Source organism: Poecilia mexicana, unplaced genomic scaffold (genome assembly GCF_051168715.1).
Source record: "Poecilia mexicana isolate PSO_F unplaced genomic scaffold, ASM5116871v1 scaffold_1, whole genome shotgun sequence".
Taxonomy (NCBI): Eukaryota; Metazoa; Chordata; class Actinopteri; order Cyprinodontiformes; family Poeciliidae; genus Poecilia; species Poecilia mexicana.
Window position 1 is genome coordinate 25,121,604 of NW_028263370.1, and position 24,737 is coordinate 25,146,340.

At 49.2% G+C, this 24,737-nt stretch overlaps 2 protein-coding genes across 2 annotated transcripts; both read right to left on the reverse strand.

The window, feature by feature from the left end:
• Positions 1-261: 261 nt before the first annotated feature.
• Positions 262-12,701, reverse strand: LOC106931775 (calpain-1 catalytic subunit-like). Its single transcript, XM_015010110.2, has 22 exons — positions 12,109-12,701; positions 11,231-11,471; positions 11,084-11,153; positions 6,694-6,812; positions 6,301-6,434; positions 6,039-6,207; positions 5,827-5,910; positions 5,634-5,719; positions 5,489-5,563; positions 5,255-5,415; positions 4,995-5,164; positions 4,108-4,119; positions 3,820-4,031; positions 3,702-3,741; positions 3,206-3,271; positions 3,061-3,118; positions 2,796-2,860; positions 2,616-2,684; positions 2,435-2,513; positions 2,238-2,351; positions 2,103-2,161; positions 262-967 (listed from the first exon to the last, which is right to left on the reverse strand). The coding sequence occupies exons 2-22, from the start codon at positions 11,468-11,470 to the stop codon at positions 941-943; spliced, it is 2,109 nt and encodes a 702-aa protein (XP_014865596.2). The 5' UTR covers position 11,471; positions 12,109-12,701; the 3' UTR covers positions 262-940.
• Positions 12,702-12,839: 138 nt separating this feature from the next.
• Positions 12,840-24,332, reverse strand: LOC106931777 (calpain-2 catalytic subunit-like). The gene is made up of 21 exons (XM_015010115.2): positions 24,002-24,332; positions 22,618-22,687; positions 21,725-21,843; positions 21,503-21,636; positions 21,147-21,315; positions 20,938-21,021; positions 20,782-20,867; positions 20,500-20,565; positions 20,255-20,415; positions 19,853-20,022; positions 19,770-19,781; positions 18,950-19,161; positions 18,726-18,762; positions 17,878-17,943; positions 17,750-17,807; positions 17,606-17,670; positions 17,235-17,303; positions 17,071-17,149; positions 13,365-13,481; positions 13,179-13,237; positions 12,840-13,089 (listed from the first exon to the last, which is right to left on the reverse strand). Exons 1-21 carry the CDS (start codon positions 24,236-24,238, stop codon positions 13,066-13,068), a joined length of 2,094 nt encoding a protein of 697 aa, XP_014865601.1. The 5' UTR covers positions 24,239-24,332; the 3' UTR covers positions 12,840-13,065.
• Between the last annotated feature and the right edge of the window lie 405 nt (positions 24,333-24,737).

Sequence of the window (24,737 nt, forward strand, 5' to 3'; positions counted from 1 at the left end):
AAATGAGAACGACGGTTAGCAGGTCTAATCTGGGGAGTTCTGTAACTCGGGTGGCTGGTGAGCTAACCCATCGACCAGTTCCTAATGATTTTCACCAGAACCAGTGGACTGGGTTTGGACCTGTAGTGACCTGGTTCTGACCCAGTTTATTGTCTGGATCTGGAATAATTCGGGATAAAAAGCATTTGATGAACCTGGAGGGAACCGGGCTTTAGGTTCTGATCCAGGAGGTTAAAGAATATAGATAGTCACACACAGTCAGCTGATCTGCTTCACTTTATTAAAGCTGTGGGTTCAGGCATAAATACCGAGGAGCTACAGCGCCCTCTATCAGGTCAAACTGGTACAGCAGGACGGAGGTAGAGCTCAGGAGCAGCAGGACTGTTGGTCGGTTCTGGATTAGACGACCCGGTGGAGCCCAGCTGCAGGTCAGTAGAAATGAATGAATGAATGAATGAAAGAATGAATCTGTGTTCTCAATTTGAGGATGAAACTTTCTTAGATGAACCATTTATGACGTTTGTTAAATAACCTCTGAAATGAAAGCAGCTGATCATAGTGAATGACTTCTGACTGCAACTGAACACCAGAACCAGAACCAGTTCTGAGTATCCAATGAGAGACTGCTGATGGACGAGCCGTCTCACCTGACCAGGTGAGTCCTCTCAGGTTAAACTGAGCTTGGTGGATTCATGCATGTTAGTGAAGGTTATGATAATTAACAGGTAAATACAAATTAATATAATAAAAATACACTTAAAATCAGACTGAGGCTCAACACTGTAGCCTTGCTGTCCTATCCTGTAATTATTATTATATTATTATGATGATTATGGTAGTAACTGTAGTATTGTGGACATTTTGTAGCTCAGTGGAGCAGCAGCATCTTCTCAGTCTGGGTGTTTTGCTGTCATCCGTCCTCTTGGGGGCGCTCTGGGTTTCAGCCACACATGGTCACAAAGAGCCACTGTGGAGAAGCAACAGAGAAACAGTGAATGTCAGGCTATGGTCAGGCGCCCCCTGGTGGCTACATTTCCTATCTGTTGTCATGGAAACGTCAGTTCATTGGAGTCTCACTGGATATCTAGAATCAGTTCATTAGAATGATCCGTTCATCAGATCACACAGTTCATTTTGACAGAACAGCGCCTTCTCCAGCACAATCTGCGTACTGCATTATTCAGAACCCGATCCTTTTCCGCCGTGACCAGAACCTGGAAGACCTGCCTAGCAGGACGCCGACCTCCTCCCAGCTGAGAATGAATCATCCAGTGAAGTGATTCGCTTCAGTTCGTTCACTCATCGGCGGTGACCGCTTTAAAAAATTTAAGAAGAAAATAAGTTCGTACCATCTTCAAGACTGTAATGCTAAGTAACATTATTTTTAACTATATTTTTATTTTTTTCAATTACTTATGTAAGTTTCACATTATTCCAGCAACAAAAAGGATTTTGTGTATCTCACTGCTTAATAAGTTAACAGTGAGCTGGTGAAACTAGATGAATAAATGAAAGTCATGCTGGAGAAGTAAGCTAGCAATATTTATGCTAGCGATATTAAAGCTAGCAATATTTATGCTAGCAATATTTATGCTAGCAATATTTAAGCTAGCAATATTTATGCTAGCAATATTTATGCTAGCGATATTAAAGCTAGCAATATTTATGCTAGTGATATTAAAGCTAGCAATATTTATGCTAGTGATATTTATGCTAGCGATATTTATGCTAGCAATATTTATGCTAGCAATATTTAAGCTATCAATATTTATGCTAGCGATATTTTTGCTAGCAATATTTAAGCTAGCAATATTTATGCTAGCGGTATTTTTGCTAGCAATATTTATGCTAGCGATATTTTTGCTAGCGATATTTTTGCTAGCAATATTTAGGTTAATAATAACAGTAACAGAAGGAAAAAGTCAAGTTAATATCATCCAATCAGGTGGAAACGCCTATTCAGTACCTTCATCCAAGATGGGAATGACCAGAGTGGTTTGGAATCATCAGTCAGAAAACAGGACATGACGTCGGCTAACTGGACCAAGTCCAGAGGGCCAGAACCAAGTTGTAAAGTAAAAGGACAGAACAAGGTTTGGTACCTCCATGAGGTTCATCTCCACAGTTCCAGTCCCGTCTCTGTCCAGACCCTGGAAGATTCCTGACCAACAGACTCCAACAGGTCAGTTCAGAACCACATGAACAGAACCGGCTCATGGATCAGGGTGTGGACTTACTGAACATGGTCTCCAGTTTGACCAGGCAGCAGGTGAAGTTGTCGAAGTCGATGATCTCATTGTCGGCGTATCGAGCGATCAACATCTGGTACAGCTTGTTGTTCAGTTTGAACCCTGCAGATGGAGCACATCCCGGGTCAGGTCTGGAGAACCAAGCTCGGTCCAACCCAAACTTCTTCTGGGAACATAAAACTCACCGCCGTTGTCCAGCGCCAGACGCATCTCATAAGAGTTCATGCAGCCGGACTTATCCAGATCAAAGTCTCTGAAGATCCCCTGGAACACAACATTATCTCCTGAAAATCTAAACTGGACCCAACAGGTCCTTAACCCTGACCCGTTTGGGTCAGAACCAGCCTGACTACTCCACTGACTCACCAGCCACTTCCTAATCTTGTTCCAAAGAATCTGAAACTCCAGCAGACCGAGCCGAGCGCTGCCGTCTTTCTGAGCTCCAGTTAAGGTCTACCTGATCCAGACCCGGTAATGTGTTCTGACCCGGCCAGAACCTCGTTCAGGCCGGGTCAGAACTGACCCTGTCATTCAGAGGGAGGATACGTCCATAAGGCTGACCATGGCCCGGCAGGACTCCATGCTGAATCCATCCGTCTGCAGGTCTCTGTCTGCAACAAGACACAAGAAACAAGAAGCATCTTCAGGAAGTGGAACCTGAAACCTTCAGACTGTGATGTTCTGGATCTACCCTGCAGACCCACAACATCTCCACCCAGTGTACACCTGGTAGATTCTGTTATGTGGAACCTGATTGGCTGCAGAAACATGGATAACCCGCCCTACACATGCATTTTTCAAAAAGACTCACGTTTGGAGACGACCCTGTTGAGGACGGTTCTGAGCTCCCGCACTGAGATCTCCATGTCCTGAGGACAGAAAGCAAATAGTGAGCAGGTTTCTGAGCATGCTCAGAGCTGAGCAGTCACTAAAAGAGCCTGAGGATTTGAACTCACGTCTCCAGACAGCTGAGCAAACAAAGACCTAAAGGAGTCGTCAATGTCATGCTCAGAGATTTCCTCCTATGAACACCAAAGGGAACATCAGCCCAACAGAATATCTTTAAAAAAAACAGCAACATCATCTCCAGTGACGTCAGACCACTTTTTTCAGTAACGACTAATCGAACGCGTTGCTTTTTCACATCCAGTAGTCTGATTTTGTGACCATTAAACAATCAGTTCAACCTTATAAGTGGAGACACATAGTTGATGCTACCATTATAAAATAACTTGCAATGAAGTTTTGGCAAACCTCAAAGTAATTTTCAGAGGTAGCAGAGCGTTGCTGTTAGCAGCTGCTCAAAGTAACTACAAAAGTTACTTTTAATGTAACTTAGTTACTTTCCAAATCAAGTAGTCAGTAATCTAAGTTGCTTTTCCAAGGAGTAATCAGTAATCCAATTAAAGTTACTTTTTCAAAGGAACTATGTCGTCACTACTCATCTCTCACCTCCTCATCCAGGTTTGCCACCAAGACATCGTCCATGTCCCTGCAGAGGTTCACATGAGCATCAACCAGAGAAGAATGAAAACCAGAACCAGACCTTCTCCGGTTTTCTCAGACTCACTCGGTCTCGGACTGTTTCTCAGTGAAAACCCTGAGGACAAAGTCTGCCTCCTTCGAGGGTTCAAATGTAGACGGGACGATCAGGTACTCTCCGGGTGGGAGGCGGAACCTGGAGCTCACCTCCCGCAGGTTGATGAAGCTTTCAGAGCGAGCGCAGGAGGAGCGGCGCAGGAAGAAGTCCTTCTTCATGTGGACACCTGCAGAACCTCGGAACTTCCAGATGACCGGATGGACAGCATCAACGTCGTTCCCAAAAACAGTACATATGAAATAAATTATAAGAACTGACCTCCTTGGGAATCTGCGAATGAGACAGAAAGAAGAAATTCTGAAACACTCAGAGTCAACAGAACTGTCTGTAATGATGAAAGTGAGTAACCGGACCTCAGTGCGGTCCTACAGGACCGACTCTGACGTTTGCTTCAATCTGATCTTACAGTAAGTGATCGAATCAATCACCAGCAAACACAATGAACCAGACATTCCTGCTGTGTTCCAGCGAAAGGCTGAAGGAGCACCAAAGTACCAAAGGCACCAGGTGATGGCCAACCGAACACCGAGGACTTCCTGTCCTGTGGGTAACGTCCAACTGTTCCTGCATTTGCTAAGAAGGTTGATTCACTCTGACTGCTACTTCCTATGACATTTAGTCTCCTGAAGTTGGTTTGATCAAGAGTTTTCCAGGCTGCTGGAGGGAAAACCAGACCTAGATCCAGAGTTCCTTCACAGTCCATTGGAAACAAAAGGTTCTCCAACCAGACCCGCTTTAATCAAACTCTAGATCGTTTGCCTGGGAAATCCGGTTTGTTAGGGGAGATCTGAATGCATAATCGAACTGTGATGTGGATGAAAAGCGCAAACTCTGGTCCACCTACAAACCTCTGTCTTCTTCAGAGGTTTTTGTGTCGTTTCCCCTCCTGGCCTGTGCAGCGCCCCCACGGGCCAGGAGGGGAACAGGTTGGTTTGACTCAGAGCAGAGAAAGAACCACAGCAGCTGGAGGTGGAGCAGATGATGGAGCTCTGGTTCCAGTAGAACTGGGTCGACTGGACCATCAGGAGGGAAACAGCTTTAGGGCAGCGTTTCTGGCAAGGTGGTTAGTTTTCATGCAGTTCTCAGAGAACGTGGTGGTTTTTGTGGCAGTAGAAGAAATGTTGCAATACTCTAGCAGCTCTAACCTCATAGATGGCGAAGCCGATGGTGTGCATGTCCTGGCCGTGGCGGCGGAACTGGTGGCGGTCCTTCTGCATCAGAGCCACCAGGAAGCTGCAGGCGGCCTCGTCATCCTCAGGGTCATCGTCCTCCTCTAGAAGAGTGATCTTGTACTGAGGGTTGATCCAGAAGGTGTCTGCAGGTAGGCATCATGGGAAATGAAGTCTGATCAGAGACAGGTTTATGACTGTGGTGCAGCTGAAGGTTCTAGACCCTTTATCCTCACTGGGGTGGTTCCTGCAGCCTCCAGCTGTGCTTCCTTTCCTCCAGCTGCCCTCGTATGTCACGGTGGTCCAGAAGCTGGTGGCATCCTGACTCAGTGCATCTGGAGTCAGGTTGCAAATCTCCAGACGTGAAAACTGATGCAGAAACTCCTGGAAGGACATCCTGACACAGAAGAACATCAACCCGTTGGGACATTCTGGAGTTAAAGGACTTGGAGTGCCCAGTACCAACCTACCAGAACTCTCCATCCTCCATCTTACACAGCATCTCATCCTTTTCTGCAGAATCGATGGCGTTCCACTCTGAGGAGCTGAAACATCAAGATTCCCATTGATGATCCAACTCAAACCTCTTGTTCTCCCTTTCTGTGGAGCACTGACCTGTCGCTCCAGGCTCCGGTCCACTCCACCTGACCCCAGGGGTTCCTGATCCGGATCAGACGCTCCTGCCGCCCGCGGTACTCCAGCTGCAGGAGAAACCAGGAGACAACAAGCATCAGTTGGCTCTGGTCCAGCATCCAGACTGTAGCACCAGGTTGTCTAACCATGACAGTGAGAGCAGCTCTGAGCTCACCTGTCTGACACCAGTCACTGAGTAGGCGTGGCCTTTCACCAGCTTCTTGAAGGTAATGGCCTCCATGTCAAAGGCACTGGTGATCTGAGGACAGAGCACCATCAGTCACCTTCAACTCACTCAGACTTAGTTTGTTTCTAAAGGAGGCCTAATGGACTCTGGGGTCCGGGATATACTGGAGGCTGACTGGAATAAGTCCAGCAGGGACTCACATCTATGGAGCATCCCAGCAGAGATCCTCTCTCCAGAGCTTTGCCCATGATCCGGTAGAGATCTCTGGGAGCTTTTTTCAGCTCATACATCTCCGCCACGCCTCCAGTAAAGTCCTCAAAACCTTCAGTGGTGCTGCCGCCGGACAAGGCCTCATACGAGCCATTCAGCCTCAGAAAACACAAACAGGGGTGGATGGTTGGATGGATGGTTGGATGGATGAACAGGTGGATGGACAAATGTATGGATGGTTCTAGTTCTTACTTGGCGTAGGCCTTCTCCAGCAGGGCGCTCCAGAACTCGCTTCCCTCAGCTGAATGGACAAACAGCAGCTCTCCATCTTTAACTGGCAGCCGGTCGTCAATTACCACGTCCACCCACTCGCCAAACTGCCAGAACTGAGGACAGAGAGGAGGACGGACAGACTGAATCCAATCCTGTCTAATAAATTCAGATTTGTAGAATCAGCACTGAACCTCTGTGACGGCCTAGTCCAAGGATCCAGGCCTGCAGGGCCGGTGACCTGCTAATGACCTGATGATGAAGCAGAGACAAACCTGCAGTGCACCAGCCCTACAGGCCTGGAATGGAGCTCTCTGGTCTAGTCCTTCCTCCTGCAGGTCAGGGGGCGTGGCCTGCTGGCAGGTAGAATCTCACCTGGAAGTGGAAGATGCCGGCATACAGGTGGCTGAAGTCCTGGCCATGAGGAACCACCCGATGAAGTAGCTGCTGGTTGAGAGTCAGAGATCCGATAGCAGCCAGCAGCCAGCAGTCGCCTGGAGGGAACAGCGAAAGCAGTTAGCTGACGCTTCACTTGGCCAGGAGAGAAAAGGAGAGAAAAGGTGAGAGAAGGAGAGAAAAGGTGAGAGAAGGAGGCGCCGTCAGCCGCGATCAAACCCTCGTATTGCTGCCTCTCTCTACAGGCAGCAACTTGGACGGGTTTGTGCAAAAAGACCTTCAGATGATCATTTAGAGCAGTGGCCCCCGACCCCCGGTCCGTGGAGCAATTGGTACCGGGCTGCGCAAGAAATGATTAAATATTTCTGTTTTATGTATTATTTGAGTCTGGAGGATCTTTTATTTTGAAAATCCTTTAACCGGATTCTCTCGCCAACACTGAGCCACAAGCAGCAAAATGAGTAAGAAACAGATCAGATGTCTTTGGAAAGTTTCTTTGCAAAGGGGAAAAGGCCCAGAGAAGAGACAGGAGGATGGATTTATCCCGGACCGGTAGGTGAGTCAAACATTACAAGCCGCTCTGTGTAACATGGCGACCGGCTGCTAATGAGGCAATGAAGCTTCAAACTGCTTCACCACGTAGAGACCAAGCAGGCTGTGGATATAAGCAACACTTCGGGTGTCATTGTCTCCATCACTCCCAGATGGACCGTCTGGTTGCAGAGAAACAAGCTAAGGGCTCCGTTAGTCTTTATCGTGAGTTAAAATTTTCACGAAAGTAAAATGTTTGTTTTTGTGGCGCATCTGTATCTTATTTTGAAGGGACATGTAAACGTTACCATAGCGACCAGAGTCAGAGCGTTTGGGCAGTGGAGAGGAGATGAGTAGAGCTGTGAGTCTTAAGTCTGGTTTAGACGGCAAGATTTAAGGATGGCTACCTGTCACATTCAGCAGGTTGTATTCTCGTTCCCAGTCAGGGAAGGGAAAACCCCACAGGCTGCGATGAAAAGGCCAAGACAACCCAAATTGGGTATATTCAGGATTTAGCGGGAACGCCAACATGCAGAAGCCTGATCTGATGGTTCACCCTAACCTCCCCCCTGGGCCGCAACAAAATTTTCAAGTCTTGACCGGTCTGTGGTAATAAAAAGGTTGGGGACCACTGTTTTAGAGTGGGGACTGGTTCTGATCCAGGTCCTGGTCCTGGTTCTGATTCAGGAGAACCGTCTAAACCCTGCAGCTCCTTCCAGGCTGGTTGCAGGAATTCAAGCCTGCAGCCTCATTCTGACTCTGGACTGAACCGGATCCTTTCCCATCATCCCTCTCTCCTCCATCAAGGAGGTGTTGCCTTGGATGAAGGAAAAAACATTTCTGGGATTTCATGGACTATTTGAAGTACTTGTCTGTATATTTAGTTGTAAATATATTTAATACACTTCACTAATTTTGCACTATTTGGTTGTTTGTGTGTTTTTATAAAATCTCTCTCCCTCCAGCAGCGAGTCGTTGACCAACTCAGTCATTATGTTGCACTTAGCTCTCCGTCGCTATGATACCATCATGTCTGTCCTGTTAGTTTCTGAGAAAAGAAGATCCATCCATCCATCCATCATCCATCCATCATCCCTCCCTCCATCCATCATCCCTCCCTCCATCCATCATCCATCCATCATCATCCATCCATCATCCATCCATCATCCCTCCCTCCATCCATCATCCCTCCCTCCATCCATCATCCATCCATCATCCATCCATCATCCCTCCCTCCATCCATCATCCATCCACCCTCCCTCCATCCATCATCCATCCATCATCCATCCATCATCCCTCCCTCCATCCATCGTCCCTCCCTCCATCCCTCCCTCCATCCATCATCCATCCATCATCCATCCATCATCCCTCCCTCCATCCATCATCCCTCCCTCCATCCATCATCCATCCATCACTTCATCCATCCATCATCCATCCATCCATCCATCATCCATCCATCCTCCCTCCATCCATCAGCCTCAAGCTGCAGGTAAACAGGAAGTGGCTCCTGCTGGGAAACAGCTGATGCATGATTTATGATTATTGGGAAACATTAATTATTAACCACAACAGTCTGTCTGTTCTCTTATGAAGGGTTTGTGTTCAGAGGCCATGGAGGTTCAGGGGCCCCTGAGTATTGGCCAGTGTGTCACCAGGATCATCCAGCAGGTGGAGCTAATGCAGCCCTAAAGTGACTGAGTTGCTTGTATTTGTGAAACGGCTGACAGACAGAAGACACAGGAATTATGGGTCATTTAAGGAATCAGGCAGTGATGTTGATGAGCTGACTGATATTATTAGTCGCTGTGGGATTTTTATGAAGACTGATTAATTCTAACAAAGAAAACTGCGAAAATATGTTCTTAGAGCAAAAATCTGCTGAACCAGAAGAGAAAGGCATTCTGTGAAGGAAATTAGCTTAAAAGGGACATTAAGTATGAAATAAAAACGGCAAAACAGAAGTACAAGGAAAGGCTGGAGAAAGACTCCACTATTGGGCAGGAACGAATTAAACGCTGCTGTTGGACCAGAGATCAGGTGCAACAGGTGCTTCTTCCTGGTTCTCATTCTCATAACTAAATGAGTTCAACATGTTTTTCCTGAGGTTTGATTCTCCTGATTTTAGTAATGAGATTTCACATCTGAAAAACAAACATCTCTGCTCTTTCCTCTTTGACTTTTTCTCTGCAGCTGAATCTGTCAAACGCTGCAAGGCTGGAAAAGCCGTCAGGAAATACTCAACATGTGGCTCCGATTTGATCATCTTCCACACGTCACTTCACCAGCAGGGGGCGCCAAGGCCTCACTTATTTCCATGATCTGGATTCTGACGCTTTAAAGGGAACCTCGACTAGTTATAAAAATAACCTTATTTGGGAAATATTTATCTCAGATGTAAAGACAATACAGTAATAATACTGTAGGTTATTTAGTTTTTATAAATTTTAATAAAATATTTTCACAGGAATGTCGCCATGTTTTTCACACTGCAATGCATTCTGGGTAAATGACATGTAATGGTCCAACTGCCTGGACCAAACAGTGATGAGTAACGTTATGAAGCCTTTTTGATTTGAACCGGAGCGCGTTGAAACCGACCAGAACGTGGAAATAACAAGAGGTGATGAAGAGGAGGAGCAAACAGAGGAAGAGGAAGAGTTGGCCGTAGGAGCTGCTGCTGCCTTCAGGTTCATCATGAAACAATGAATGAGACTCACCTCTGGTTACTGTGTGATCCGGTTCGGTTCTGTAGCTCTGAGTCCAGTTAGGTAACAGCTGTTACTGGTGGTGGTTTCACATTCAGTACCGGTGATCCAGATCCGTTAGCATTTCCAGTAGCAATAGCGCCGTTAGCGCTGCTTGTCTTTGACGTTTCTCCCAGCGTCTGTAGCGCTGTGTCCGGTTCAGCATGAGCTGTGCTGTCGAGTCCGGTGTCAGTGGTAACAGCGACACCGGACTCTACCAATGACACTGGACCTCCATCGGTGATGTCAGTACCGGAGTCAGTGTTGCCCTGCACTGTAGCTAACTTCCTGCTTTTGGAGAGGTCTCCAGTCCAGTGGCATTCTCACTGCCTTCCAACTGCATCAGAGTTCACTTCAGCCGGACCGAGGTTTTCAGAGTTAACCGTTTCAGTCTGGATTGGAATTCAAATTTGCATCCACATTCCCTAGACACACTTTCTAGACAAACAAATTAAAGTAAAGCGGATTGGTGTGCAACCTTAGTTTATATGTCGTGTGTGTGTGTGTGTGTGTGTATATATATATATATATATATATATATATACACACACACACACACATATATATACACACACACACACACACATATATATACACACACACACACAAACAGGAGGGCGGGGCTTCGGTTGGCTCATGAGTCAACTGGTCCCCAGGAGGGGGCATGACACTCCTGGGGACACACTGGAGGCCCCGCCCCTCATTTAGGCCCCGCCCCTCAGAGAGCTGCAGCTGTAGCAGCAGGTTGCAGCCACTGCTCAGTTTCCTCCTGACTGACTCATCATTGACAAGCAGCTCAGCCTCACAGACAGCTTTCTAACAAACACCGACTGGCCCCGCCCACAGCGACTGCACCTTTCCGTTATACAGGTAGCAGCTGCCCCAGTGCATGCTGGGAACTCAGGACCTTCAGCTTCAGGTTCTGACCCGGCTTGGTCCTGCCTCAGCAGAGGAAACCAAACAGGATCAGGACCAGCAAGGTTCCAGACCTGGTTTAGGTTTTGAACACATGGCCGGTCCAGAACCGGACCGAGTTCAGAACCAGGCCCGGCTGAATGAGGTGTAGATGTGGTCAGGTTGCCATGGTAACTCACCCAGCGCCCCCTGGCAGATGTCGGTCCTAGTGGCTCCGCCCACAATGAACCGCGGCTCCGCCGACAGCTCCTGAACGACCAATCAGAGACGAGCTGCGTCACCGACACGCCCTCGATTCCCGGACCGGTTTCGGTTCCGGTTCTTACCGTAGGCCGGCGCCACTGCACGCCCCGGGTCTTGGCGCTGAGCGGGCCCAGCTCCTTGAAGCCCAGCGAGCCAGGTTCTGCCGGAAAGAGCGGGTCCAGGAAGACGGTTCCGTTCTGCAGGCACTCCTCCCTCAGGGCCCAGAAGTCCTGGTTCTGGTACCGGACCGCCTGCTGGGCCGAGCCCAGTCCCCCGGCCCGGTCCCGCTCGTGTTGGATCCGACACGACACGCTGCTGAACATCCTGAGCAGAACCAGAACCAAACACAGAACCGGGTCAGAACCAGCAGCGACGCCCCCTGCTGTCTGAAACAGCCCCTGACACAGAACTGGACCCAGTGGTTCCGGTCAAAGATCTGGACTGGATGACCCGGGTATGAGCCGAACAAAGCCTGTTCTACCATCAGCTGATTACCTCCCTGGTTCTGGTTCCGGTTCTGATCAGGGAGCAAAGTGGAAATTAACAAATTAATTTGGCCGGACCAGCAGATCCATCAGGTCCAGTTCAGGCACATGGTCCGAACCAGTAACACCGGAACCTTCTGCTCCCAGTAGAGCTTAGTGGACCAGAGTTCTTTAACTGGTTCCGACTGGTTCTGAAGTAGTTCAACACAGCAGCTCTGGGTGTTCTGCTCAAACCGAACCGGGCCGGACCAAACTCTGCTGCTGATTCAGTCACACTGACCTAAGAACCGGAACCAGAACCGGGTTCTCCTCCCGAACCTCGCCACCAGCAGTAACACCTGTCCGTGTGCGCTCCCGGGACGCTGTGACGAGGACGGCTCTGATTGGATCAAATGTTTTTCATCAGTCAAGCAGCTGGTCCGGACCAGAACTCCCAGTCCGAACCGGGTCGGACCGCAGCTTGAAGTGTGACCCACCTGCAGTTATGGTTCCGGCGGCTCGGTGTCGGGATGTCTCTGAGTTCTGCAGTCTGGTTCTGGTTCCAAATGATGCTGAAGATGCTTCACTGCAGCACCGGCCCCGCCCGGCGGGAGGGGCGGGGCTCCACATGACGTCACAGCGCCACAGAGGGAGGGGGGGAGGGAGTTAGAGAGCGCCCCCTGCAGGAGGACAGCGGTCCAAACCGAACTTATGCTTCTGGTTCTGAATCAGAAGGCGGGTTCTGGTCCAAAAGCATCAGATCAGAACCGGCTGAGATGAAAAAGAACATTCTGGAAACACGAACAGAAACGTCCGCTCAGGTTCTGGAGGAGGATCTGACCGGGTCAGAACCGGTTCTGGTTAGTTTCCAGGTTCTGACCGGGTCAGAACCGTGTTTGTACTTTGAGGAGTAATAAGGTGTATTTACATATTTAATGTATGAACTTTGAGCTTTATTTTGTGTTTCTGGCAGTGTAAATAATTTTATTGTGAAAGTTCAGAACTTCCTGTTAGCCAGTGAAATCTGTCCAAAGTGAACCTGCAGAAAACTGATATTTAGAAATTAGTCCTTTATTTTCTACAGTACTGTTTACTGTAAACTTAATGGAAACAGGATTATATTTAGTATATTATATTTATTATGTTATATTATATTATATTATATTAAATTTCATTTCTGATTCCGGGTTCTTCATGCCTTTCAAATGAAACTTCAAAACAGACTGAGTGCGTCCGCCATGGAAACACTTTAATGATCCGGTAAAGAGCAGCCAGCAGATAAAAGCCTGACTAACAGGTTCTGTGTGGCGCCGGTCCAAATGGACCTGCAGAACATCAGCGCACAGAGCAGACGGGTTCAGGGACAGTCAGCTGGTGGAGGAGAGGTTACAATACGACGAGAGAGAAGCTGCAGCCGGAAACGCTTTGATGGCGTGAAGCAGAGCGGTTCTGGTTCAGATCATGGCGAAGTTCAACCACTGCAACACAAACACAGAGGATCACTTCCTGAACTCCGATAATAAACTGATATTAAACTGCTAAAAACTGATTCAGCTTCCTGCCTCACCTGGTTCTGGTCGAGCTCGATGGAGCCACTCTGGTGGGCATCCAGCTTCCTGAAGATCCCTGAGGAAAAAGACGGAGGTTAGTGTCTCTGCTCGGCTGAAATCAGATGGATTTTTAACCACTCTGGATGTAGAACAGTGAAGTTTGTTCAGGCGTTCTCGTTCGCGCCGTTGATCATCAGACTCACTGAACATCATCTCCAGCCTCATCAGACACGCCACGAAGTTGTCAAAGTCGATGGTCATGTCCGGGTCCGAGTACCGGGCCACCAGCTGCTGGTAGATGGTGTTGTTGAGGGAGAAACCTTCGGAAGGACCAGGAAGCAGTTAGCTAGCAGCATGCTAACTCAATGCTAACATAAAGAGTTATCAACTGAAAAACAGGAGAAAATAATCTAGTTTTTTTTGGCTCTAGTGGCCTTTATTTGATAGTTAATTACAGGAAAGTGGGTAACGAGAGAAGACATGCAGTGAAGGTCGCCAAGGCCAGGAATCGAACCTGCGACAGCTGCGTGGAGGACTAAGGCCTCTAATGTGGGTTGTGCTGAACCCCTGCGCCACCACAGCACACCTAAAACAATCTAGTTTTAAAATGAGATGATGGAGTCACAGATAAGGTTTAATGTCAAGATTTCTGACGGTTAAACTGGTACATCTGGTGAAGCTAACTGGGCTAGCTTCAAATGTAGCGCCAACAGGACACATTAAGGCCGGTTAGAGGACGTTTAACACAGTGATTCTTAACCTTTTTTGAGGTACCGAACCCACCCCCTGATTTATTAATGTAATTATATTAGTTGTATTACCTCCCCCACGCCACTAGAGGCAGTACCAACCCCAAAAAGATGTGACTAAGGAGCAGATTTAGACTACAGGGTTAGGGTTAGGTAAAAACTGAGCTTTACTGAAGACAAGTTCAAAGGGCTCTTTGCACCTAAGGCGTTGACGTCACATCTCCAGGAGCTAATGCGGCTCACTTTTTTCCGCTTTGAGTTACCATGACTGGTAGAAAAGACTAAGTCGTATTTCAGGTGCAAAAAAACAATACTATTAACATTGTTGTCTTCCTAATATAATGGGCTTTTAAGTTTTCGTTAATTTCCAAGCGATCCTGAATTAAGAAGATGGCTTGTAAATATCTGTCGCTACCAGCTAACGCCGCACAGCAAAGTTTGCAGCCTTCACTTCACTCAGGATCAGCCTAAAACTACCGGGGATACGGATGGTAAATAAAGGAGCCTCCCTGAGTTATTTCCATGGAATCACTTCTGTATTCAGCCTGAAAGAGTTTATGGGAACGAGAGAGCAGACCAGAGCCAGACAGCCGAGCAACTGATCCGCCTGTACATCCTGCTGTAAACACCGTCCTATCTGAGCTCTTCACAAGAAACATGCAAAGGTAATAAAACGAAATAACACGGAGACATGAAGCAACACGGTCATATTTTTCTAAAAGCAGCAACTTTGAACCTGAACAGCTGAACCAGATCTCTGACACCAGAGCTGCGCTACTGTCAAGCTATGAGGCTTGTTGAGCTTCGTCAGGCTTCGTTAGTAAAAAGCCCGAACCGTAACCTCCCCGTTAGTCTGTGACACTAACGACAATAAACACACATAATATACTTGAAAATAAGATAAATACATTGTCCGTTAGAATGTTTAGATACTTAAATAGCACATTTTACAAGAACAATGTCCGAGAAAATTGCCTACTAGCATAAGCTAACGTTAATGTTAGCCACAAAGTTTAAGTAAAACTCACCTTCGTGTCAGTGAATGTATAACGAGGCGAACATCTAAAACCTTTCTCCAGCTGACTTGTTGGGGCTTCGGATCGATGTACAAACCTTGGCCAAGCCCTGAAAGCACCTGATGTAAATGATATTTGTATTGGATCGGAAACAATCGAGCCGCTTTACCCCGAACGCGGAAGCTGAGGTGCAAAGAGCCCAATCCATGCTGAGAGTGGAAATCTTTCCCGCAGCTCTGATTGGCTCAGCAATGTAACGTGATCCTCTGCAGCAAGTGATGGCAAAGCGGGGCGTCATCACGACTACACAGTGTGTCTTTACCTCCGCGGCAGAGGCTACGCCGAACCCCTGAGACCGACTCACCGAACCCCTGGGGTTCGATCGAACCCAGGTTAAGAACCACTGATCTAACACCTTCCTGTTGGACCTGGCCGGACCGCAGAGACGGGTCAACGGTTCTGTCAGCCCAGCCAATGGAACCAGTGATACTACAGGCCACGCCTCCTCCTGAGAAAAGGAGGGAATCACAGTAATCCCAGATCAGAACTTCTTGAGTTCAAGAACCGGGTTGGTTCTGTAGAATTTAGTTCATACACTTCAGAAATATCTGAAGTCCAAATAGGAAATGCCTTTCACTGTCCTTTCAAAATAAAGATAAATTAAGTTAAACAGACAGGAACCCATTTAAAATGATCTAAACAAAGATGAAGCGGGTTCTGGAGGGGTTCTGGATCCTTAAATGGTCTTTATTTTTGAAAACATTTATAAAACAGAGCTGAATAAACAGAACCAACATGAGTCCGACTCACTGTTAGCTGAACAGAACCTGAACAGAACCCAGCTTCATGTTGGAAGACACACAGATGGACAGTTTGAAAAAGAACCAGAACCAGACGTACCATCGCCGTCAGCAGGCTGAGCAGCAGAAAACAGAAACACACGTTAGATACAAACACTGCAGAAGAAGTTGGAGATAAACAGGAAGTTCTCCTCAGTTTACACACACACACACACACATACACACACACACGCACACACACACACACACGCGCGCGCACGCGCACACGCACACACACGCAGCACCTCGGGCCAGATTCCCGGACTGTGACTCATCCCGACCACAGAGGGGCGCCGCCTGGCCCAGGAATGTCAGGGGGAGCGGCCCCTTCCACCCAGCCGGGGTTTTTCCACAGAGGGAACTTTGACTCCGCCCACTAACAGCTGATTGGCCGTTTGGCTCCATCCTGGAGGTGTTTCCATCAGAGGGACAAACTGCAGATGTTGGTGGAAGCAGCTAGACGTCAGACACGCAAGGACAGACAGAGACATGGAGGACACTGAGACACCTGTCCACCTGCATTTAGGGCGGGGAGGGCACCGAGGTCTGGGGGGCGCTCCAAGCCTCCTGCAGCTTTTCCGTGTCTCCCTGGTCCAACATGCCTCAGAGTAGGTCTGCAGAGTCCTGCTGATGACCTCATGATGTCACTCAGGTGTTGAAGCAGACCCATCTAACCCAGGGCTGGGCGATCCTGGTCCTGGAGGGCCGGAGTCCTGCAGCTCTTAGACGTCTCCCTGGTCCAACACACCTGGATCCAACAGCTGAATCTCCTCCTCAGTGCAGTCAGGTTCTGCTGAGTCCTGCTAACGACCCTCCAGGCCTGGAGCTTTGCTTAAATCTTTGCTGACGGTTCGACTGGCCGCTTCACTCCGGCTGATTCTGGTTTCGAACCCGATCTGATAATCTCACATGTTCTCAGACTATGGTGACGGTTTCCTGCTGCGTGTTTGGAGCGACCCGGTTCGCTCCAAACTCTCATCGGATCGACTCGGCCCGACCTGCTGACAGTGTTGCATTATGGGACAGGAGAGGAGGAAGCTGGTCAAAGCGATATGAGAAAACTCAGCATCCTCATGGCGCTGTCCCATCATGCTCTGCAGCAGCAAGTGGGTCAGAGCCAGAACCGAAACCAAGAGCTGATCCGTCTGCCAGCAGCACCAAACATCGAATTGACACGGTTAAAGCTGGCAGAGCCACTGCAGCAGAACAGGAAGTAGGCAGGCGCCAGGCAGGAAGTAAGCAAGCAGAGGCAGGAAGTGGGCAGGCACCAGGCAGGAAGTTTCCCCTCTGACCACAGCGACCCACCTGCGTCCTTAAAGGCCACCCTCATCTCCGGAGTGCTCATTGTTCCAGAGTTATCCGAGTCGTTCTGCTTGTAGATCGACTGCAGGAACAGCAAACACTGAGATTTCCCACAATTCCAACATCAAGAAAACAGCGGGTGTCACAGGTCAAAGGTCACAGCTCACCAGGTATTTCTGCACCTTCTTCCACAGTGTGGCAAATTCTCCAAGGCCCAGCTTGCCGTTGCCGCTGTCCTGCTGCAGGTTAAAGGTCACTCACAGGTGTTGGACAGGTGGGACCGCCGACCAATCAGCTGGCTGATCAGCTGACCAATCACAGATCATGTAAACGCATTTAAATTGGTTGGGTCCTCATGGACCCTCTGAGGGTCCAGAGTTCCAGAACAAGAACCGGCATGTTGCTCCAGAACCTCCTGACTATGGCTCCAGCCAATTCCCCGCCCCCTCACAGATCCCACCCCCTCTTAATCCCGGTTCACATGCTCCGCCCCCCAGCGTTCGCCCTGATGCTCCGCCCCCCAGGCGGTGAAGGATACGTCCATCAGGTTGACCATGACCTTGCAGGTCTCCATGCTGAATCCGTCTGTTTTGATGTCAGTTCCTGTTAAAACAACAACAAACAGGAAGTCATGGCTGTGGCCGCTCCAGCGCAGCGTGTTGAACGTGGCGAAGCGGCTCACGTTTGGCTACGATCTTGTTCATGATGGTCCGGAGCTCGTAGGCGGAGATTTCCATGTCCTGAAACAGAAGCAGCCAATCAGCAGGGAGGAAGCAGCCGCTGGGCGGGGCCAGCCACGGCGACACTTACGGCTCCCGCGAGTTTAGTGAACAGGTTCCTGAACCCGGAGTCCACCTCTTCGTCTGACACCGTCTCCTAGACACAGTCACCATGGTAATAGTCAGAGCATCACAACAGACCAAACATATAACGGTGCAAAGATCTGGGCTACCATGGTACCAACTGGTACCAGCAACACCAGCCAGTATTAATGTTCCTGTTTCTACTGGTTTTAAATTCTAAATTAACGATTATATTATTATTAGATTAGATTTTATTTTATTTACATTTTTAAAACAAATCTAGCATAACTGCAGTTTCACAGCAGGATCCTTTTCTGCAGAACGTAGAAATACACAGATATGCAGCAAACAAGGCAGACATACATTCACAGTGAGGGCAGCGTCCTGCAGACGGCTCTTCCTAACAAGCATTCAGATAGACGTTATATGTTGTGGAATATCATTCCATACTTTGGGATGAACATAGGAAATGTTTTAAAGGCTGGCGGTGCGTTTGTAGATCCAGAGGAACCGACATTTCCAGACTGAGCTCAAAGAGCTGCATGACCCTGAGCGATCAGGAAACACTATGTAAAACCACTATGCAGAGTGTAATAATCTATATTTCACATTTTATTCAAACTTTTCCAGCCAGGGTTTATAGGTCAGGATGGTGCGACGTTCTTTCCGTTTCACCAGGGTAGGGTGAAACATCATAACTGTACAGCAACATATTCTAACAGAACTTTAAAGTTTCACATTTTCAAAGTTAAATACATGTAGCAGCAGGTACGACACCTGCTAGCTAACAGCTGTAACACTGTCACTAGCAGCTGGAATGCGCTAGCTACCAGATGTGGGCGGATCATCACTCACGTCACTGAGGTCGGCGCTGACCGGGTCGTCACAGGGCCTGAAACAGAACAAACGGTTCTGATCACGCTCTCTGATCCGGACCCTCTTCCCCTCCTCTGCACCTTCCACAGAACAGAACCGGGATTCTGGACTGAAGGAAGTCTCCGAGGAACCTCACACAGAGTCTACAGGGGGGGGACGGGTCAGACGGAGAACCGAAGCGGTTCTGGTCCAGCAGAACTTACACGGTCTCGGTCTGCTTCTCGGAGAACACTCGGATGCAGAAGTCTCCGTTTTGGTGCGGTTCAAAGGTGGATGGGACAATCAGGTACTCTCCAGGTGGCAGCTTGAAGCGGGAGCTAACCTCCCGCAGGTTGATGAAGGTTTCTGACCTCGCCGTCTGAGCGTGGGTCAGGAAGAAGTTCTTGTCCAGGTGGACCTCCCTCTGTCCGTGGAACTGCAGACAGACAGCCAATCAGGAAAGCTCTTAAAGTCACCTGTACCTGTCCAGGAGAAGCGTTCAGAAATGAGCTGATGAAGGCAAGAACGTTCAGGAAGACCTTCAGGAGGATCTGCAGACTCATCCTAATGAGGGTTCAATAACCTGACGGCTCAAGAAGACCTTCAAGGAGGACTTCAGTGAGACCAATGGATCTGGAGCTGAAACCAGCCTGCTGTGATCTCATCAGGTTTTACTGAAAATACTCTAAAACCAGAAAGTGATGCTTTCTAACAAAGAGAAACCTTGTGTTTTGCTAAGATGTTAATAGTTTCCTGTTGGATCAGGCTAGGCCGGGTGTTCCCTCCCTTCCTGTAGCCTAATTAGGCTCCGCCCACCAGCCGTTAGCTTGCCAGGCAGGTTGAGTCATCAACATGGATGTCTGTTTGTCTTTCCAGGAAGTCAGAGGTTGCAAACAACCCTGAAATTACCAGAGAAACACGTCTATCAGGCTGCAAGGCCCAACCCCGGCCAGGGAGAACCTGAACTGAGTCCTTTCCAGCCAGCAGGTTTCCATGTTTCTATGTGATGAAGGTGAGGAGGTGAAGGCTTCCAGGTAGACTCACCTGGGGGGGAACCTGGAGGAACAAAGCAGAGTTAAATCCTGGACTCATGATGGAATCTGAAGCTGGAATCAAAGGTTTCAGACCTCGTAGATGGCAAAGCCGATGGTGTGCATGTCCTCGCCTTGTTTGCGCAGCTTCCTGCGGTTCTTCTGGATCAGACCAACCACAAAGCTGCAGCCCACCTCACCATCATCAGGGTCATCATCTTCCTCATCCAGCTTGATCACAAACTGAGGGTTTGTCCAGAACGTGTCTGAGGAGAAAAACCAGCAGACATGAATCACCCTCTAGTTCCCTCTGACTCAATAGAACCTAGTGGGTCATGAAAGTCATTGTTCCCATTAGAACCTGTCCTGAGCAGTTCTGGTTCTGGTTCTGGTCCAGTCATGTGCTTTAGGCAGGACACTGATCTTTTTCTATGATCCAGATTCATATAAGTTCCTAAGGGAACAGTCAGGACCATCCGGTCCATCGTAGCTACTAACAGGGGTGGTTCCGGCATCCTCCAGCCGTGGAGCCTCTCCTCCAGGTGCCGTCGAACTTGCTGACGCTCCAGTGTTTGACAGAGTTGTCGTCTATCGCATCGGGAGTCAGAGTGCACACCTCGATTCGGGAGTAGTTACGCTGGAACTCACTGAACGACATCCTACAGAGACAGGAACAGAGACGTGATCTCATTCCATCCTCAGATCAGTTCATGAATGTCACTGGGACATTCTGTTCGTCCTACCAGAACTCTCCATCCTCTGATCTGGCGTGAGGACAGTCTCCCTGGACATAGTTCCACTCAGAAGACCTGCATAGAAGGAGATGCTGCTGTTAGACACTCAGCTGCAGGACCAAAGACTGACAAGTTGGTCGATGGTCAGGCTCCTGCTTCTGTCCTGAAACCAGTTAGACCAACTACCTTCTATGTAAATCAACTGGCTTTCCAGTTCTTGATCATTTGAACTCATTTTGAAGACAACACCTGCTGGTTTCAGAATCTCACAGTCCGGTTCTGGTTGCTTACCCATCGCTCCATGCTCCGGTCCACTCCACCTGACCCCAGGGGTTCCTCATCCTAACCAGCTTTTCCTGACGCCCACGGTAGTTCACCTGCAACCAGAACACAGAGTTTTCTCCTGTTTCTGCTTGACGGAATCTCCATTCCAGGACTTCCGACTACCTCCGTGGCCCCCGTCAATGAGTAGGCGTGGCCTTTCACCAGCTTCTGTCGAGTCACTGCCTCTGAGTCTGCAGCACTTGTGATCTGCAGCAACAACAAGCAAATCATCATCCCAAGGTTCAGCTGAAGAGAGCTGATGTTCTGCTGACAAGTGGTCAATCCTCAGGAGCCCTTGAGGTGGTTCACAGTAGGAGTGACAGTGAACTCACGTCAATGGAGCAGCCCAGCAGAGCGCCGGCCTCCAGTGCCTTCTTGATGATCTGGAACAGGTTGGATGGTGGCCGGTTGAGGTCATAGTTCTCTGCAATACCTCCGGTGAAGTCCTCGAAGCCCTCAGTGGTGGAGCCTCCAGACAGGGCTTCGTAGCAGCCATTCACCCTGCAGGAACAGCAGTAAAGTCACGGGTTGACACCGTGTCATGCAAGGTTTCATTCCTTCAGCTGTTTCTATGCAGATGATGGACTCAGCCAGGAGGAAAATCCCCCAGCAGGTCCTTGTGGATCCAACCTCCTCCCATCCGCTCCAGTAGAACCAGCTCAGTGCTATCAGTTCTGCGTGCTCTTACTTGGCGTAGGCCTTCTCCAGCAGGGCGCTCCAGAACTCCCGACCTTCCGCTGAGTGGACGAACAGCAGCTCCCCGTCTTTAACCGGAAGCCTGTCGTCAATCACCACATCCACCCACTCCCCAAACTGCCAGAACTGAGACCAGAACAGGAAGACCTCTGAGATACAACACAAACTTCCTGTGATGGCAGAAGAAGCCAAACACCTGGAACACCTGGAATACCTGGAAGTGGAAGATTCCTGCATAGTCGTCTCCAAACCCTTGGTCTGTGGGAACGACTCGCTCCATCACAAACTTGTTCATGGTCAGAGAGGCAATGGCGGCCAGCAGCCAGCAGTCACCTGGACAGAAAGGAGACCATAACTCACTGTTGCCCCCTACAGGAAGTGCTCAGTAACACCTCTCACATCCAGCCAGGCTCTCTGTCTCCCCCTGCTGGCCCCCGGCTTTCATGGGTTCTGATTTGGAGTCGGTTTGAAGCCGGGTTCTGTTCTGGACCAGAACCTGCCTGTCAGCGATGTGATCGGTTCTGATGGGTTTTTAGTCTTTTAGTGTTTTTCTCAGACCTTCTCCCAAACATCTCCATCATTCCTGACCAATCAGAGCAGGAAGAGCTTCTTAAAGAGACAGGAGGATGGCAAGTGATGGACAGGAACCATCAGATTCCCAACATGTTTGTTCCGGTCCAGCTCCTGAGCCTCGACCACAGAGACGGGCTTGGGAGAGGTCTCACTCTGCAGCGTGTGGGAACAGATCTCTGGTTGCTCAAGCTGCGGCGTGAGTCACTGAGCGCGTGACACGGCGCGTCCTGATTGGCCGACTGCTCCCTATCACGCTGCTTCTCTTCCTGTGCAGCGCCTCCCGGTCAGCCAATCGGAGCGCAGCCTGCAGCTGATGCTGAGTCTGCCCCGGAACCAGCAGCCACTGCTGCTTTCTGGACCCGGGTCAAATCGGATCAGAACCATCCAGAACCTGGTGACGCTTCTGTTGGTTGGATCTGGTTCCACCTGCAAGGTTGCTGGTTCGGTTCTGTGGCCCGGTTCTACATGGCTAGACCCAGCGGAGGAATCGGTGACCTCTAACCTCTGCATTCAGGGCCAGCGTGGAAAACTCACCCAGCGCTCCCTGACAGATGTCGGTTCTGGTGGCACCGTCCACGATGAAGTCCGGGTTTGAGACCAGCTCCTGCACCGGGTCAGACAGACAGAACCGGGTCAGACAGGAGGACAGAACCGGTGTCCTGTCAGATCAGCATACATTGTCAGATAGTCATACGCTTAGCTCAGACATGTATACGCTGTCATTACCATATGATTTTATTTAATCAGCAACATAGAATCATGACGTAGATCATCATACACTTTGTTATTAACAGCTGTATGACATCCTGACTTAGCGGTTAAGCAGGTTAATGAGTTTTACACGGTGTGTTGTAATTGACTGCAGCTGCAACCAGACCTGCTTTAAATACACTTTGAAACCACGACAACGCATCTATATTTATCTAGTTATCATATTATGTGATATTATAGACAATTTGATTACTTATTTTCGTCATAACTTGTTGCGTATGGTAAACTGACAACTCCTCTGACGGTCGAACGTCTTAATGCGCATGCGCGGGCATGCGTACTAACTGCATGTATGCTATCCTGACAGCGTAGGGCTATCTGATAGAACACCGGGTCAGACAGGAGGACAGAACCTTGCAGGTTCTTCATCCTGTTGGCCCGTCTGGTTCAGGTCCAACAGGATTAAACAGTTTGATCAGAACCCATGTGCCATCAGCTGGACATCGTGTGGGCGGGGCCTATCTCCTGTTTGTGTTTGGTGATGTCACAGTTATCGCCATGACGACCGGCTGGACGTCTCTATGTCCAACCCTTCCATAACCAGTGAACCCACCCTGAGACAGGCTAACCTTTGACCTCTACTTGGACCAATCAGAGCAGAGCTGCTCCTATTAGTTCAAACATTAATAAACTTCTGATCAAATCATTTTCAGATATGACGAAATGAATCTGAAGGACTCATCTGGACCAGACCGGATCGGCTCTGAAAGCCGGACCGGGTCAGCCTCTTAATGACTTCCAGGTGCTTCCAAATGGACCAGACCAGAACCAGTGACCTGCTGCTGCAGGCTGATAGTTCTGAGCGACCCGGTTCTCCATGTCTCTACAGTCCTAAGAGGTTCTGGTTCTGGATCAGACAGCCAACTGGGCCACCTGGAAGTCTGCTGCTGACCGAGGTGTGTCTATCTGACCCGGTTCTGGTTCTGTCTGACTTCCTGCTCAGACTCTCTCTCAGGTTCCGGTCCAATCCGCAGAAAAACCATCGGAGTTCATGTCTTCCCATTTTCTCTACGACAGGACCGGAACCAGAATCAGAACCCGGACCCAGTCGGATGGTTCGGTCGGATTCGTTGCAGGGAGGGTCCGGCCCCACCCCTCTCCTCCCTCCCGGATTCCCCATCCCCCCCGGTTCGGGCTCGGTTCTTACCGTGGGCCTCTTCCAGGTGACTCCTCGGGTTTTGTGGGAGTTCCGACCCAGTTCGTTGAAGCCCAGGGATTCGGGTTCGGCCGGGAAGGTGGGGTCGCAGAAGAGCTGCCCGGAGGAGCGGCACTGCGCGCGCAGGGCCTCGAAGTTCTGGTTCAGGTACCGAACCGCGTTGGAGTTGGTTCCGAACCCCGCGGCCAGGGCCCGCTTCTTGGCCAGAGTGGAGGCGACTCCGGACATGATGGCGCAGAACTAAACAGAACCGAACCGGGTCGCAACTAAGCGGAAAAAGTTTTGCTGCTGGACTCGGAGTCTGAGTCAGAGTGAGACCTCCTCCCTGAGAGGAGGAGCCTATCTCTGCTTCTCACTGGCTGCCAAAACAGCCAGAGCCAGGACCGGAACCGGGACCAGAATCGGATCCCTGTCCAGTTATGATCCCGACCAGAACCAGCAGGTCTGCTGCTCAATCAGAACACCGAGGCTCATCCATCCAGCATCCAACCGGTTGGATGCTCCAAGTTTCCACAAAGAAACATGAGCAGCTGCAGCTCATCAGGATCAATCAGTTTATTAGAACATTTGAGCAACAAGACACTTCAAGTGTTTTACATCAAATGAACAAAACAGAACCTTAAATACAATCATCAATACATGATCAATATGTTGGTCAATTCTTCATTTATCAATAATCAAACTCCAACCAGCTGAGAGGAGCTCAGGGTTTCCGGTTTGTTCCAGA